Source organism: Zootoca vivipara, chromosome 11 (genome assembly GCF_965207765.1).
Source record: "Zootoca vivipara chromosome 11, rZooViv2.hap1.1, whole genome shotgun sequence".
NCBI lineage: Eukaryota > Metazoa > Chordata > Lepidosauria > Squamata > Lacertidae > Zootoca > Zootoca vivipara.
In genome coordinates this window covers 31,406,398-31,423,361 of record NC_142594.1, presented here as the reverse complement: position 1 = coordinate 31,423,361, position 16,964 = coordinate 31,406,398, and the positions used below count along the sequence as shown (strand labels likewise).

General features: G+C 42.8%; 1 protein-coding gene across 9 annotated transcripts in view; it reads right to left on the bottom strand.

Moving 5' to 3' along the window:
* The window catches only part of SGCE (sarcoglycan epsilon), a 29,994-nt gene extending 13,305 nt beyond the window's left edge, over positions 1-16,689 (bottom strand). For 2 of the 9 annotated variants that reach the window (XM_035128964.3, XM_088654326.1), the window contains exons 1-4: positions 16,486-16,689; positions 15,476-15,688; positions 4,871-4,993; positions 3,428-3,585 (exon numbers count right to left, since the gene is read on the bottom strand). In XM_035128964.3, the coding sequence (XP_034984855.1) occupies positions 3,428-3,585; positions 4,871-4,993; position 15,476 (282 nt within the window). In that variant the 5' untranslated portion in view covers positions 15,477-15,688; positions 16,486-16,689. Of the gene's footprint in view, positions 1-3,427; positions 3,586-4,870; positions 4,994-8,162; positions 8,446-15,475; positions 15,689-16,485 lie in introns of those variants that run through there. The other 7 variants (XM_035128965.3, XM_088654327.1, XM_035128962.3 and 4 more) reach the window with 5 other exon arrangements.
* Between the last annotated feature and the right edge of the window lie 275 nt (positions 16,690-16,964).

The window sequence follows — 16,964 nt, the reverse complement described above, 5'->3', positions numbered from 1 at the left end:
TCAGACTCATGTTGGTGGCTTCGAGAACACTGCCCAACCATCTTGTCCTCTGTCGTCCTTGAGCCTTCCATCTTTCCCAACATCAGGGTCTTTTCCAGGGAGCCTTCTCTTCTCATGAGGTAGCCTCTGAGAAGGGCTGATTTCCTTCAGAATGGATAGGTTTGATCTTCTTGCAGTCCATGGGACACTCAAGAGGCTCTTCCAACACCATAATTCAAAAGCATCAATTCTTCGGTGATCAGCCTTCTTTATGGTACAGCTCTCACTTCCATACATCACTACTTAACTTCTAGAATGGGACATATCTAGGTTCATGCTGTAAATTTCCAGCTACCCTTGTGTTTACAAACTGCTAGCATGAATCAGATGTACGGTACACCTACACGTACTGTAGATCCTCTCCATTGCTTTCAACTTGATATGCACACGGGTACGGATGCTGTTTATTCTTTTCAATGGGTTACACATACAATTACATATCCGAATGCAGCTGCTGTCCCTTGTTCTCAATATGAGAACATATTTTACATACAGGGCCACATTTCTATAGCTCTGTCCAACCTTGTGCAAAAGTTTGCAATTCCAGGTGCCAAGCACACACTCCTGCCAATAAAAGGTGAACTCTGCAGCCTTATTTTGGCATTCTTAGCTCCTTTGGTCAAAAACACAGAAGGTGCAAGGACATGCAAAGGAGCTCCACCCTGGCATCATCATGTGCTCTTCTCCAAAGTCCTTGTGTACAGAGCAAATATTCTACAGGGAGATGGCTTTCATATGCATAGTTGTTCCAAGGGAACCTTCTTGTGTACAATTATATGCAGTGCTTTTTTCTGGGGGGGACGCATACCCCTAAACATTTTGTGAGATTCACAGTTTGGCCTCATTGAGGGGCAGTTCTTCTTCTTCTTCTTCTTCTTCTTCTTCTTCTTCTTCTTCTTCTTCTTCTTCTTCTTCTTCTTCTTCTTCTTCTTCAAAAAGTTTTATTTACATTTATCACTGTAATTACTTCTTTTATGGTACTATTATAACATCGAGTCATCCTTACAAGCAGTATTTCAATATGAGTATGGAAATTAGACATTTTTTGGGGGGGGGAGCACTGATTACCATAATGGCCCGAATATAAGCCGCACCCATAAGTCACACCTTTAAAATTCAAAGGGGGTAAAGGTAAAAGACAATACCTGAATATAAGCTGCTCCCTTAAAGTTCCGTTTTACTGTACAGTACCGTGTTTCTCATATTATAAGACATGTCTTATATTAATTTTTTTCTCAAAAAAACACACCATGTCTTATTTTCAAGGGATGTCTTATTTTTTAATTAAGTATGGTAAAGCAAACTACCGGTAGGCATTGTATGCATGCAGCATCATAGAGTCGTCACTCTGGGGCACAGTGCCATTCTGAAGATTTCAATACCCTGCCACTGTTGTGTACTCTTACTCACTCTCTCTTTGCAAATAACCTCAACTTGTTAAGGAAGTTACTCAAAAGAGCAAAACTCATCTGAAAGCATTTGCATAGCCAGCCTTATAGAAAATGAAGCTTTGCTTTTGAGAATGTGTGTGGTGTTTTTTTAAGAGGTTGCTTTTAAAAAAAGAAAGAAGCAGAATAGCATCAGGATGGATTATGAGATAATCCCTTGTACTGCTGATGTTGCAGAACAATTTATGATTTGCAGCTAAGCTAAAACAAGAAGGGGAGAATCTGTTCCAAAGGCAGCGTAGCTGCAATATTACTGGGTTATGTTCTCTGTTTCTTGCATCTTTAAAAACACCACAGCAATTTAATTTGGCAAACGTCTTCATGAAAGTTCATTCTTAAACCAGAATCACAAACCAACAGTTTTGATCTTAAGGAGAAATGTTGCTTACATTGTCCCCCCCCCCAAAAAAAAAACCCACCTGGTATGCTAGGCTGAGAGTGTGGTGTGATTGTGTTCTGATTTATAGCTATTCTAGAAGCAACAGTTGGACACCCAGATTTTGACAGCAGTCATTAGCTGCTAATGATCTAGAATGTGTAATGTGTGTGTGTGAGAGAGAGTTCATTGTATGTCTAGCATGTCTTAAGCAGAAATATCCATAAGGCAGTTTAGAAAGGAAAAAAACCCACACACACAACCGTGTTAGAGTTAGTAATTAAAGAGAATTGTAGAGCAGATCAAATTGCAAAAACTGCCGGGGCTTATCAGATCGCGCGCTTTGAGCTGCGGCTCCAGCCAGCTCCCGGGCTTCGCGCGCTGCCCGCTAAGGCTCCTGCTGGCTGCCGGGGCTTATCAGATCGCGCGCTTTGAGCTGCGGCTGCAGCCAGCTCCCGGGCTTCGCGCGCTGCCCGCTAAGGCTCCTGCTGGCTGCTGGGGCTTACCGATCGCGCGCTTTGAGCTGCGCCTCCAGCCAGCTCCCGGGCTTCGCGCGCTGCGCACTAAGGCTCCTGCCGGCTGCTTAGCAGGGTCCCGATCCTTTCTTCTTTGCCCGCCGCGGCTCCTGCTGAGCCTTCGCTGAGGCTCTACCTTAGCCGGGCTTCGCACTGAGGCTCCTGCTGCAGCTCTTGCTGTGCGTGCTGCAGCTCTTGCTGGCTCCCACTCGGACGGAGCTCCACGTGGCAGCGGCATCCGGTTCTGAGGAGGCATCTTCCTTTTCTTACGGTACCATATTTTGCACAGACCTGCTCCCACCACAACCTGGTACTGGTACGTCTTATTTTCGGGGTATGCCTTATATTTCGCCAGGTCATGAAAATACTGCCATGCCTTATTTTTTAGGGATGCCTTAAAATATGAGAAACACGGTATGTCTCTTTCAGCAGCGATATCATTAAAGCCAATTTTTGTAAGCCTGCAAATTTATGCTGCACTTTAACTTTTCAAAGTCGGAATTTGGGGGTGGGGGGTGGGGGGTGGGAAGTGAGGCTTATTATATTCAGGCCAATATGGTATATGCATGAAGGTCTCCTTCCAACAACTTCTTGTGCTGTATGTACAGATATCAGAGGAGGAATGCAATGTCAGGGTGTGGCTACTCAGTGGGTCCCACTCCTTGACCCTGTGCTGTTGAACATTAAAAAAAGGGATGGGATTAAGGACTGGTACCAGGTCACGGCCGGGTCATAAAATCCTGGGATCTCTTTCAGGCTGCCCGAAGGCCGAGTGCTGTGACACTTTGAAATCATTGGTTTATTGTGGCATTAGATTTCATAAGCAGCTTAATTCACCAAACATATGAAGCTGGCAGAAGGAAGACATGAAAACAATGAGATTGGATGTTTGAATTTTTTTTATAAAAAAATTATTTGGAGATCAGGGTGTTTTTTTTTAATTATCATCAAGGGATGTTATCATACAGCACATAGTTACCCATGACAACATGTTATGTGTCTAGATGTTTGAGACAGGGTCTAGATAAAATATTTTGCAGCAAACCTACCTCAATGACCGATGGTCTTCCCACATTGTCTATTGTCGGTGACCCATACAACACTCCATCGCTGTAGGGTGTTCTCTGGATGTATCGTAGCCAACCAGGTCTGTCAGGGTAACCCATTAGGTTTGTGTTAAAAGTTATAGGATCATTGTTCATCTCGCCTGGATAAACAGGACATCCAATTTAAAATGCAGTATCACCAAATGAACAGCACAGTATTTTCATGCAATGCAAATGACAAAGCAGGAAAGGGCAAGCTGTCAATAATTCCTGTTCTTGGTAGTGGGCTATGATCATGAAAGAATTATAATTCTGCATTTACACTGTAAATCAAATTGATTTTGCATTTTAGTTCAAAAATGCCCTTAAAGATGCACCAACCCACAACCAGCAATGATGGAAATCCTGGCTCCTGAGACTGCAAACATCTGCATAAATTTCAGTGAGATGTGCAGTGCAGTCCTCTGCCTATTTACTCAGAAGCAAATATCTGCATGTCAACTCTACTATTTGCAGAGGGCTCTAGAGTTAGCCTATTATCTCCCATCCACTTCTCCCAGGTAAGTGCAGATTGCAGCTTAGCTAAAGGGAGTTGTATGGTAAAGTGTTTGTTCTGCTGCTGGCTTGAGAGCTATATGACATGCCAAACGAAAGAAAAACAAGTATAATTATTCACATACTTTCTTCGTTTACAGAACTGCCAAAGTATATTTAAAGTATTTTGTTAAACTGGACTAAAATTGTCCCAATTTTATTTCATGGAAGCCAAATGACTGTCTACAACTGCAGATTGTGCCCTACATTGTTGTTGTTTTTATTTTAAAAATGAAGAAAAACAGCACCGAACTCAAGAAATGGGTTTCTTTCATTGCTAAAGAAACAATAATTTCAGACCAAAATAGAGGCAATGAGAAACACAACAGTTGTTTGTTTAATAAACAAAAAACAACAAAAAACAGTAAGCGTGGAGGATTTCTGCTGGGACTGCAGCACAAATGGGGTAATGATTTAACCCAAGCATCCCCAAACTCGGCCCTCCAGATGTTTTGGGAGTACAATTCCCATCATCCCTGACCACTAGTCCTGTTAGCTAGGGATGATGGGAGTTGTAGTCCCAAAACACCTGGAGGGCCGAGTTTGGGGTGGTGCCTGATTTAACCTTTTACCCTTGTAATACGGTTGATGAAAATTGATACATGCACACCCCAAATGCTCCTACAAGGTCTGGGAGGGAAGTCTTCACTGGTGACAATGGAAGCTGCTTTCTTGGGACTAATAATAGCAGCTCCAGCAGCAAAGGGGCAGTGTTTGTGTGCCAGGACCACAGTGAAAAGGAGAGGCTGTTGCAAGGTGGCATTTGGTCCCAGGCATGGGACTCCCCACCCCTGATGTACAGGATTGCCTTGCAAGGCAATATATATTTATAAAACTGTAAGCATTTCTTACCAGGTTTTGGATAAGGAGGAAACTCCCCTTTAAAATACTCCCTCTCCAAGACGTGGACAAACAGAACTCCAGCAGAAGGGTACACCGTATGATCGGAGTGCACCTTCGAGAGAATTGTGTACACTGGGAAAAGAGGAGCAGAGAGAAGAGACAGGGAATGAAAAAGTAGGACACATTCAAAATACCACCACATTCAAAGCCGCAGCAAGTCATTTCTGGGGAAAGGAAAGCAGAAAAGGATATCCCTATTAATGACAAGTTAAGAAGTGGACAAGGACGACAGAAGACACGCAAAGCATTGCTTCTTCTTTCTTATGTATGCTAACAAATCCTATGCATGTGTAGGCAGCAATCAAAATTCAACCATTTAGCATGTCGCTGACAAAGAAGCAATTGTTCTGCTTTGTCCTTTTGAGTATGGTAAGGAATTATCATTTGTATCAGTTAACTATGCATTGTGGATGCATTGTGGGTTTTGTTTTTATTTTTGCATATTTTGATAAAAAAGAAGTTGAACAACAGGTATCGCCTTATAGTCTTCTTGAAAGCAAATCCTATTGATTCCAATAGGAATTACTTCCATGCTTAGGAAAGCAGCGTTAAGAAGTTAAAATTAAATAACAAACAAAAGCGTGACGGAAGGCGTTTCAGTATTATAATGAATGGCTATAAATAATCTATTTGCTCTGTGTCGGTCTCCATCCATAGAGGATGTATCTTCTCCATCCATAGAGGAATATTTTCTCAATGACCTAGTTCACACATCACATTAAACAATATTTAACGACCAATTGTTTAATATAATTGCACCATGAGATGGTGCATACCGCCCAAAAATTCTTGCTCCATTATCTCCCCTGCTCCTGTTGCACGGCTAGGAAACAAGCTAAAGGTCCAGCGCCGAGGGCCGAGGTTACAGGGAGCCAGGAAGAGGGCCTTCTCAGTAGTGGCACCCACCCTGTGGAACGCCCTCCCATCAGATGTCAAGGAAATAAACAACTATCCAACTTTTAGAAGACATCTGAAGGCAGCCCTGTTTAGGGAAGTTTTTAATGTTTGAAGTTTTATTCTGTTTTTAATGTTTTGTTGAAAGCAGCCCAGAGTGGCTGGGGAAACCCAGTCAGATGGGCGGGGTAGAAATAATAAATTATTATATAAATTATTATAAAGTCTCGTTTGTCATGATGTCCAAACACAGGGTCATGGTTTCTTTCTCTCCAAATGAGCCATGAACAGGTAACAAAGGTTCATTCTTGGCTTACTGCTCATGGTTTGTTTGAGGGTTTGCACATCACAACAAAGTCAGACTTTGGCTTATTTTCTGGCAGCACAGCAGCTGTAGGTACGGAGCAGGAATTTTTCAGCAAGGTGCACCAGCATGCTGTAGTTTAACTATGGTTTAAATGTGAAATGCAGACTTGGCCTGTGTAGGCACAGTTCCTGCCGCTGGCGAATTGGACAGCAGCAGTCATCTGTCGGCACTGGCAGATGGAGTCCATATCTTACTCTCACAATTAAAGCGGTGACTGGCAGGTGGGCAAACACAGTGAATTATATGCACCAAGCTGCCTTGAACGCCTACTTCTGAATCAGGACCAGTATGAATAACCTCCATAGCACACCTTTACATGGGTGTAGCCAGGATTTTTGTTGGGGAGTGCAAAACCTCAGTTTGCTATGTAATTTTATGGATTTTTATTGATTGGGGGGCAGCTGCCCCTGCCCCCCCTTGTCTACGCCCATGCACCTTAATTAGTCCAAATGGGATGGTCTCTTTAGTTTAAAGGTCCAATACTGCTATTTGCATTACATCCTTAACTGTGTCATACCATCGTTTAGCTATATACGTCTAAAATGCTATTAACTAGAATCCTTTTAATAATATTTTAGGCATTTATCAGAAGAGCAGAAGAGGGAGCAAGATATGAGATCTCTTTTCATGTGGGCATCCATCAGACAGCAGAAAACACACATACAGCTGTGTCTGTGTATTTTTACATTAATGAATCTGTAAATGCAAAATGAGATGCTTGATTGTTGTTGTTTTTAAAAGGAACACCCTTCTCTCTAAGCTGGTTAGTGCCAAATTTTGTTTAACTTTTGGCGCCAACTAAAAACATACCCCTTCACTCAGGCCTTCTGCAGGAGTTTGATGTTAACTGTTAAATGATGGGACTGCCTGGAATAGGTTTAAGACACCTTCAAATTTTGCATATGCTGGTTTTAATTGTGATGTTTCATCTGAGTTTACATGTACCTAACGGGGGGGAAATGGGCCCAGGGTGTAAAAACACACACACAATCACAGATGAATAAAAAACTAATTCAGATACAAATATAAATACATTACATTTGAGTGGGTACTTTATTCAAGTCACAGTAATGACTTGGAATGCCTACGATCTGGGCCTATATCAGTCCTCAACACACTTGACTTACCAATGTTTTGTTTGTCTTTGTATAAATAAGGCTGAAAAATCTCATATTTTAGAGCTACTGATTTTCTCATAATAATGGATGGCAAGGGCTTCCAGAAGTTCATCACTGAAAGCTGCTGTCAAGTGGCATAAGTAGCATTCACAACTACTATTACAATTCGGTTATCACTTTCAACAAATCTTTCCTATCTGGAAAATACATATTTCCTAATCTTTGTGTCCTCAGGAGATGCACAACTGAACTTCTCCAGTTATCCTTTCACTGAATAAATGCATACACTGATTGGACTCAAGAGAGAATGTGTGATGTCTAAATTCAGTAATGTTCATTATTCATTGAATATGAAACTCAGATTTTTTTTCCAGGGGGAATGTGGGTTCCTATTTAATATTCCATACCCATTGTAACACAGAATTCCTTGCAGTTTGCTGTATCAACAAAAGTGGCACAAATAGGGAGATTTCTAATCATCTAGGTCATGTTGATCATTCAGGAAACCTTAGGCTACCCTGTCATCCTCATCAAAATGAAAATTCAGTTTTAAATGCAAAAGCGAAAAAGACAGTCGGGCCTTTCTGTGATCATGTCAAGCGATTAAATTGCAGAATGTTTTAAATGAATCATATAATGCAATTTGGGCATGCTGGAGACAGTTCAGCCCTTTGGCATGCTGATAAATTGAATGTGAACATTTTACCAGCATTTGTGCGCACCTATCAAGAAGCATCACTGAATTGTCCCATATCACTTGATAGAATAGATTTGCCCCAATACTCCCTTTGTAAAACTGTAGCAAGGAAACCTTACTAGCACTGGGAAATAAAGGCCTCACTACAACTGTGGCATTTTTCACTTCTAGCAAGCAAACTCTTTGAATCAGCTGTTTCTCCTCCTGCTGGAGCAGAGCTCTGGAATGGCACAAATGGAATGAAGTTCACAATGCCTTCTAGCTTCCAGCTGGAGTAACCCTTCACTTCTGCAACCAGAGCAGCAGAAACCTCTCCAGAACAGGATGGCCACAAGGTCTGAAACAGAACAGCAAACAGACATGGGAAATCTGCAGGCTTATCAGACCGTCTTGCAGTGTAGACCCTCCTCTGATCAAACATCCACTGGTGCATATGCAAGGGAAGTAATAAAAATAAATAAAAATAAAGCCCAAATGTATCCCAAAGAGGGGCTCGTGCCCTACAGTTAACAGATTTTAATTCTAGAACCCAAGGTCATCCAATGAAGCTGAATTTTGGAAGGTTTAGAGCAGATAAAAGGAAGTACTTCTCCACACTGCACAGAGTTATCACAGTGGTACTTTGGTTCTCAAACATAATCCGTTCCGACTCCAGAAGCCATTCGAAAGCCATGGTGCGGCTTCCGATTGGCTGCAGGAGCTTCCTGCACTCAAGCGGAAGCCGTGTCGAATGTTCGGCTTCTGAAAAACATGCGCAAACCGGAACACATACTTCCAGGTTTGCGGCGTTCAGGAGCCAATTTGTTTGGGAGCCAAGTCGTTTGAGAACCAAGGTACCACTGTACTGTGAAAATCACTACCACAGTATGTAGCAAGGGCCACCAACTTATAAGTCTGGTTAGGAGGCGGGAGGATTTGGTGGGCCCATGGCGGCCAAGGCTGTCAATGGCTACTTATCATGTTGGCTATGTACTACCGCGAGGATCAGAGGCAACATGCCTTTGAATACCACTGGATAACAACAGCTGGAAAGAACTATTCTCCTCATGCCCTGCTTGTAGGCCAGGCATCCCCAAACTTCGACCCTCCAGATGTTTTGGACTACAATTCCCAACTTCCCCAACCACTAGTCCTGTTAGCTAGGGATCATGGGAATTGTAGGCTAAAACATCTGGAGGGCCGCAGTTTGGGGATGCCTGTTGTAGGCTATCCATGGTCATTTGGATGACAACTGTGAGAACAGGATGCTGGACTAGATGGACCTTCGTGAGATCTAGCAGGGCTCTTCCTATGGTGACAAACCAATGTTTTTCCCGGCTTCTCCACTTGGGTATCTGTCTGTCTGTCTGTCTGTCTATCTATCTATCTATCTATCTACCAGTGCAAATATACACTCTTCTTTGGGGACACTCACTGTCCTTCACAGTACCTGTTCACAAATACAATATTGCCACGTTTGTCTATGGTGTGATACTCCCCAAGCTGTTATTGGCCAGATGTTGCATCTCCAACTGTGCCATATATTTCAATGCTGCTCCACTTCAACAGCCAGCAGTCTAATATGCTACCAAGTGGGCACAGGTGCAAGAGGAAACCCATGAATGATTCAGTCGCATGCTATATTCAGACGTCCACTAAAAGCCGAGAGTTAAGAGGCCTGCCACCTGTTAAAAGAGTTTTGACTGGGAAAACCACTAGAACAGATTCTCATCCCACTCCTAACAAGATTTAAAAAGGAATACAATGCCAAACTGCTGTGCATCATTTGATATAACTATCATGTACAACCCTTCAAAGATGTCAAAAATCACTAACTCTCATGGTGCTTTTCTTGTAACATTTGTGTAGCAAATGCTTATTTGTTCTTTGCCTTGGCCACAAGTCATATCCTTAACTTGTGAGATTTTGACTTAATGTGGTTGAAATCCGGCTGGTTGAGCTTGGTGTTAAGCTCTTTTTGCACAGGGTTTTTCCAGCCTAGAAAGAGCTTTTAAGTGCTCTGCCTTGTTTACTGGGTTCTGGGACACAGCGGCTTATTGTGTACTGCTGGTGCCTGGGACAGGCGTACATGCACCACCCTGGGGTGGTGTGCGCACCCTGGGGAGAGGAGCCTGGAGGGTGAGCAGAGCCTGCATCCAGCTTTTGCCACTGATGCCCCTGGAGTGACTGCGCGGCACCCCTGCCCACCCATAGCCCTAGGTGGTCGCAACAACTAATTGATGCACCATCACATAACCACCCTAAAACAAAGCAAATGAATGCTAAACCATCAATGGATGTCTTATTATAATCTTGCTGAAAACTTTGTGCAAACACATCAGGATGAATACTCAAACAGGTCTGAATTCCTGCTACTGGTTCTGCAATTCTTGGGGTTTTTTTTAAAAAAAAATTGATTGTTTTCGTACATATATATTTGATATTGTTTTATCTTGGTTTGCTGCTGCCTTGAATATGAAAAAGAAAGCTTGAGTTTTCACATTATTGCATTTAACGTTTTAAATAAATTAAAAATACTCTTAGGCACCTAAAAAAGCAAAAAACAAACAAAAACCTGACGTGAGAATTTTGTATTAAATGGAAATATTTAGCTACCTCTTTTCTCCAAGCCATCCTGACATTTTAAAAACTGTGCACAATAAATTATGCCAATTGCTACAAACAAGAAATAAAAATGACATATTTATTATGATAAAGAGATTATTATTGCACTCAGCAGATTGCAGATGTGTTTTAAGTAGACACCAACAACAAGAAATTCACAATATTTTCTCCAGAAACATTATTTTGGGCAAAGGAATCCACAAAGTATAACTGAAAATTTAGTTGAAAACGAAAGATTAGAAGGGAGGATTCTTAAAGCTTAGAAGATTAGAACATTACATAATTGCCATTTATTTCCACGTCATGTTATTAGTGAAATACACACCACTGACACATCAAATCTAATATACCAAGGGGAGGTTGATTAATCCCAAATATTTTTCAACCTAAACTCACCATTCTTCTCAGCAGCCATTATGCTGCTGCTAACATAACTGATGACGTGTTTGGTCTTCCATTTAACTGTTCCATTTATGCCATCAGCAGAGTGCAAGAAAAAAGCTTTCCAAAATAAAACAGATGCAAGGCAAACTGGATTAATATCATGTCAACAGTTTCTCAGAAATCAAAAGCCACCAGTTAGAATATATTGAATACCCAATGTAAAGAAGAAGAAATTAAATGGACTACAAGTACACATTTAATGGCATTCCAAAATTAAGCTATTCAGCTAGACCAGGCACACAAATATGTATGTTTCAAAGTGTTTCTTCCCACCCATTTCTGCCTTTTTTTCCCTTGGTGAAAGATGTTGGAGATGTGATAGGGATAGTTTTTAAATGATAGTTTTTAAATGTGAGCAGTCAGCCAGACTGCACTGGGATCAGGAAGCAGAAACAAGAAGATGCTATGAAAAGGGGAAAATATTGGACTTAATTGCCTATTCTATATTGTATTGAATGCAGCTATCCTGGCCCGAGGCCCATTTGTTGAACTAGGAATGAACCCTGTGTCCACTTGCTTACTCCATCCTTCTCTCAAGTGTCATCAATTGAATCTGTCTTGGCTTCTTAAACCAGTTTTGCAGTTCAGAATTTATGAGACACTGTGGCTAAATAAACTAGGAAAGACTGGATTAAGATGCATGAGGAAAGAGGGGGAAGCATGTGGAGGCACACGGGGCATCCACACTCTGTTGGACCAGAAATGCTACATTCTCCATTGGAGACAGGGCTGTAAAAGCAATGGTACTGACATATGAGATACTTTGTGACAGTAGCAATGTTCCAGAAAATTTTGAATTGGAAAATTTTCCTGTGCAAACTGGGTTAATTTTTATTTTAAAAATACAGTTTGCATGGGGAAATATCCTGTTGCCATGAGGAATAATCTCAGTTAGCATGTTTGTTTGTGAAGAAAGTGAAAGGCTTTGAAACTGCCATGATATTGTATTTTCAATTAGTACCCAGTCATTGTTACTAACATCTAAAGTGGATAACTTTCCATAGAACAATAAAGCACTGGATTTGTTTCTCACTGTAAGGACTCAGAACTTTTCTTCAAGGGGTACTAATCAGTAAAATATTAGCATGAGTTTTGATTTTGAAGGTATGCTTCAATGGCCATATTTAAATTATTTCCATTACCTAGTAGCATGCAAGTAGATAAATAGGAACCGCTACAGCGGGAAGGTAAACGGCGTTTCCATGTGCTGCTCTGGTTTGCCAGAAGCGGCTTTGTCATGCTGGCCACATGACCTGGAAGCTATACGCCGGCTCCCTCGGCCAATAATGCGAGATGAGCGCGCAACCCCAGAGTCGGTCACGACTGGACCTAATGGTCAGGGGTCCCTTTACCTTTACCTAGTAGCAATACTGCAGATTGTCTGCACTTAAAAAAAGGTAAAGGACCCCTGACAGTTAAGTCCAGTCACAGACGACTCTGGGGTTGCAGCGCTCATGTTGGTTTACAGGCCAAGGGAGCCAACGCTTGTCCGCAGACAGTTTTTTTTCTGGGTCATGTGACCAGCATGACTAAGCCGCTTTTGGCGCAACGGAACACCGAAACCAGAGCAGCGCACAGAAACGCCGTTTACCTTCCCACCAGAGCAGTACCTATTTATCTACTTGCGCTTTTTTGGTGTGCTTTCGAACTGCTAGGTTGGCAGGAGCTGGGACCGAGCAACGGGAGCTCATCCCGTCGCAGGGATTCGAACTGCTGACCTTCTGATCGGCAAGCCCAAGAGGCTCAGTTTAGACCACAGCGCCACCAGGACTCCCAATCAGAGCTCCTCAGGTACAGACTGATCCCTGCCAAAAGCAGTCCTTCCTCTACTGTAATTCTCCAGTTCCTGTTGCCATATCTAGAGAATAGTCACAGACACCAAGATCCAAGTGTCACACAACTTCCATCCAAGCAACCACTATCAATCTTCTTAGAGACAGCACCCTCACCCTGCAAACTGCTTCAGTAGGATCAATCCTGGTTGACATTGGTTATTGCACAGCAGACAGCTGTGCTAACTCACAGGATTAGGGTTCTAGTGACCTAAAACTTTGCAATGCCTTATTTACTGCTGAATGAAAATGGTTGTCTGAAGTTTGCTTTGAAATACTCTGCACGTACTAATCAGGAAGGAATGGACTGAGGGAAGTTGTTTTTTTATGGACAATTCTGCGTTTGTACCCACCCTAATTAGGAATGTACTTCTCCAAAAATACAATCCAAAAATACAATCTGGGTGAAAGCAGCAGATCAAACACAACAAGTTTAATGCATATATTCAGTGCTTTTTTCCATAAAAAATGTTTCATTTCCCTACTCATATTGAAATACTGCCCCTCAATGATGGCATGCGTACCCCTGCATACCCCCAGGAAAAGTACTGTTTATACCTATAACTCAGGTTAACATTTCATGCATCTAATGAAGTGGACTGTATGTAGCCTGTGAAAGCTTATGCCATAATAAATATGTTATTCTTTAAGGGGGCCAGAATACTTTTTCTTGTTCATATCTAAATATATGCATGCATCACATAATATGATAATCTCACATTCAAGTACTGGCAGCATATAGTATCATATACAACCTGCCCCACACAGTTTATGTACTTAAATGACAAGAGTGCTTTCCAAAGCTTGTCTTCCACATGTATTTAACTAACCACATATTTCTCCCTATAATCCTGTTAACCTTACAATTCATTACTTACTGAACATTCCGCTCCAACTATCATTTACCCTTGTCTCCAAGAATCCAGACTTTTCATATGCAGTGTGATTTGAAATTATGCAAGAAGCTCTTGATACTAAACACTACATCAGTTACGTTTCTTTAGAAGTTATTGGATTTTAGTGCAAATGCACTGAATCCTCAATATGGTCCTGTGATTTACAGCAGGCATTTTTACAGTGCTTTATTTTTCTGCAGAAAGAAATTCTATTTCATATGTTTGTTAGTAGTAATGCACAGGTATCAATTGTAAATTCAATATCTGGCAAACTTCATTTTACTAAATATAAGAAAAATAAACATCCTAAATTAGCTCCTGTCTTGGGGATCGGAAAATTATCTGATAAAAATTATCCTAATCCATTAGAAAAAAATTCCAGATCAAAATTTTGCAGAAAAAAAACACATCACTGGAATATGCTATGTTGATACTGAAAAGGGGAAGTCCTATACTAAGCAGATTCCTTGTTCAATAGACATTTCTGTTTATATGAACGCATGGACAGAAGATCACAGCCACTGCCTCCTACCTCAACTTCAAAATATTCAGCCAGTTTTCAGCCTAAGAGCTGAACACAGCCTGATGACATACAATCACAGTGTCCTTGCCAGGGCACTGGACTTTGGAAGCACCAACAATCAGTTGATTATTGGTGCTTGCAAAAGGGCTCTGCCTTTTCCCACAGTGGTTTGATTTCAAATTGTGTGAGCAAAGGAAACTGGGTCACCTGATGTCACTGTTATATCAGGTGATTGTCAGGTGGGCATTTGCATCCAACTGTCAAAGTTGGCCTGCAGTGGGTGGGGAAAACCATACCATCCAGATCCAGTTCCCCCACCCTTGAAATAGGCTCTCACCATACAAAAAGGGATCCAGTACAAATGATCTTCTGTGGTTCCAGAGATGGGGAAGGGGCCATAGTTATATAGTTCTAGTTCCCACCAAGCCTTGCTGCAACCTGACACCTACATGGCACCTAAGCAGCCTACTTTGAATGCTTGTCACCTCCTCTCCCATTCTATCTCAAAGGGCCGTGACCAGATGATGCAGCCATCATGCCTTTAGTATCAGCAAACTTTTCTTCCTCCATCCCACCCACTTTGTTTACTACCTAACCCAATTAAGAGTTCTGGAGAACTTGAGAGTTTGCACGCTATTTTGCGATTGTTTAGTTGGCCCAGCAAAGGTACAACTCTAATATGGAATTTGTATGTGAAGACAATATAATATGTTTAGGTTGCAATTATCTGTGCCTTCTTATTCACCACAGACAACTGGAAACATTAAGTTCAGTGGCAGACACATGTCTTGTATGTAAAAGGACCCAGGTTCTATCCCTGGTATTTCCAGGCATGGCAGGCAAAGGTTTCTATCTGAAATCCTGGAGAGCTGTAATATAGACAATACTGTCTGAGACATGGTGGACCTATGCTCTGACTTCAAATAAGGCAGCCTTCTATGTTTTCCTAATCTGAAGAAATAGAAAATCAGTTGCAAAGTACAGGTTTCCCCACTTTTTTTTCTATCCTTGGAGTATTTGACCCCGTGTGCCCTTAACATTCTCCTCATAATTTTGAAGGCAAGCCCTTTCTTAGCAACAAATATTCACAATGCAACATGAAGCACAAGTACCTGCAAACATCACTAGTCTTAGGGGTTCAAGCAAAAGGGCAAATATTGAAATACGTTTCCAACCTACTGTTAAAACACCAGCTACAGTGAGATACTTTGCTTTATGGTATACTGCATATTTCTTCTTGTGCATTAGTATACCTCATCATGACTTCATTTGCTCTGAAGATTATTTCCTATGCCCTAGTTTGCCCAGGCAAGCATTTAAGAAGGTTTTCCTCTCCTGGTAAATAGGATTCTCACTCTTCAATTTGCCCAAGCTTCCCCAGCTGGTGTAATCCTAAGGGTGAAATAAATGGCTGTGAATCCAAGCCCTGGGCCAACACACAAACAAACAAGCAAGCACACAGTTGGTGGGTGGTCTGCAGTAGAGGAATGTGTCTTACATTAACCATCATCCTTCAGTATGATCTAAATCTAAGCCGGCACACAACTTAGCCTACTAATGTTCTACTACCTTATCTCCTCATTCTAAATACTGTACTTGCCTCTGAAATGGAACAGATGGGTGTTTGGGCGGGGGGATTACTTCTGTCCATATATTTCTAAATGGATCCTTCTAAGCTGGATGCTCAGGTCAAAATATTCTACATGCACCCATCGGAATCACAGAGTCACTTAATTTACATCCCTGCATCCCATCCCACCCAAATTTTCTACTCATTTCATTTATCCATAGAAATTCCGCTTGTGCCTGTGTGGAAATCCAAAAAATTATTCGGGGGGGAGTTGGGTTGGGATGTGTTTTTGGGGGGGGGAGGCACGCGCTGCGGCCAGCCATGGAAGCAATAATGAACCTGCCCTTGTTTATCAGACCCTATGCCTCCAGCCCTCCCTCCAGCCCGGCCCTTTTTTTCCTCTGCAGAAGGTCCAAAAATCCCCCCTATTGCCTCGGGGGCCGGGAGTGGGGAGAGAACCCGTGGCTGAGGCCGCCGGGAGAGGAGCCGGGGAGCCGCCGCTTGGCCCCGCGGGGCGGAGTCGCGGGCTCCGGAGCAGGCCGTAGCCGGGGAATGCGCAGCCCAGGCGGGAAGGGCGCCGCCGCTCGCCGCTCGGGGAAGGGGGCTCGCAGAGACCAACCTGTCAGCAGGAGGGGGGTGAGGGCGGCTCCGCTGCGCCTGCTGTGGGACCACAACCCCGCTCCGTAGCGCGGCATGGCTCGCTCCGTCGGCGCCTGCTGCTGCTGCTGCTATTGCTGCTGCTACTGCCGCCGCCGCCGCCGCCTAACAGGACCATCGCCGCCACCAGCATCCCTCCCTCCTCCTCCTCCTCCCCTTCTTCCATAGAGACGGTCTCTATGGCAGCGCGGAGGGCGGAGCCTATGGCCGGCTCGTGGCGGGCCTGGCTTCGCCTCGCCTCAAGTGAGGCCTTCTGGTTGTTTTTCCCTCCTCTGGAGTTGGGCATAGCCGCCCGCAGAGCAGGAGCCTCTGTAGTTCAACGTAGTCATTAAAGGGATGTGCGTTGGTCGTCTCCACACCCACCCACCTAGTGCTGGATGTATGTAGAAGCTTAACAAGCTATAGCTTAGGGCCCCACTCTCTTGAGGGCCCCCCAAAAAA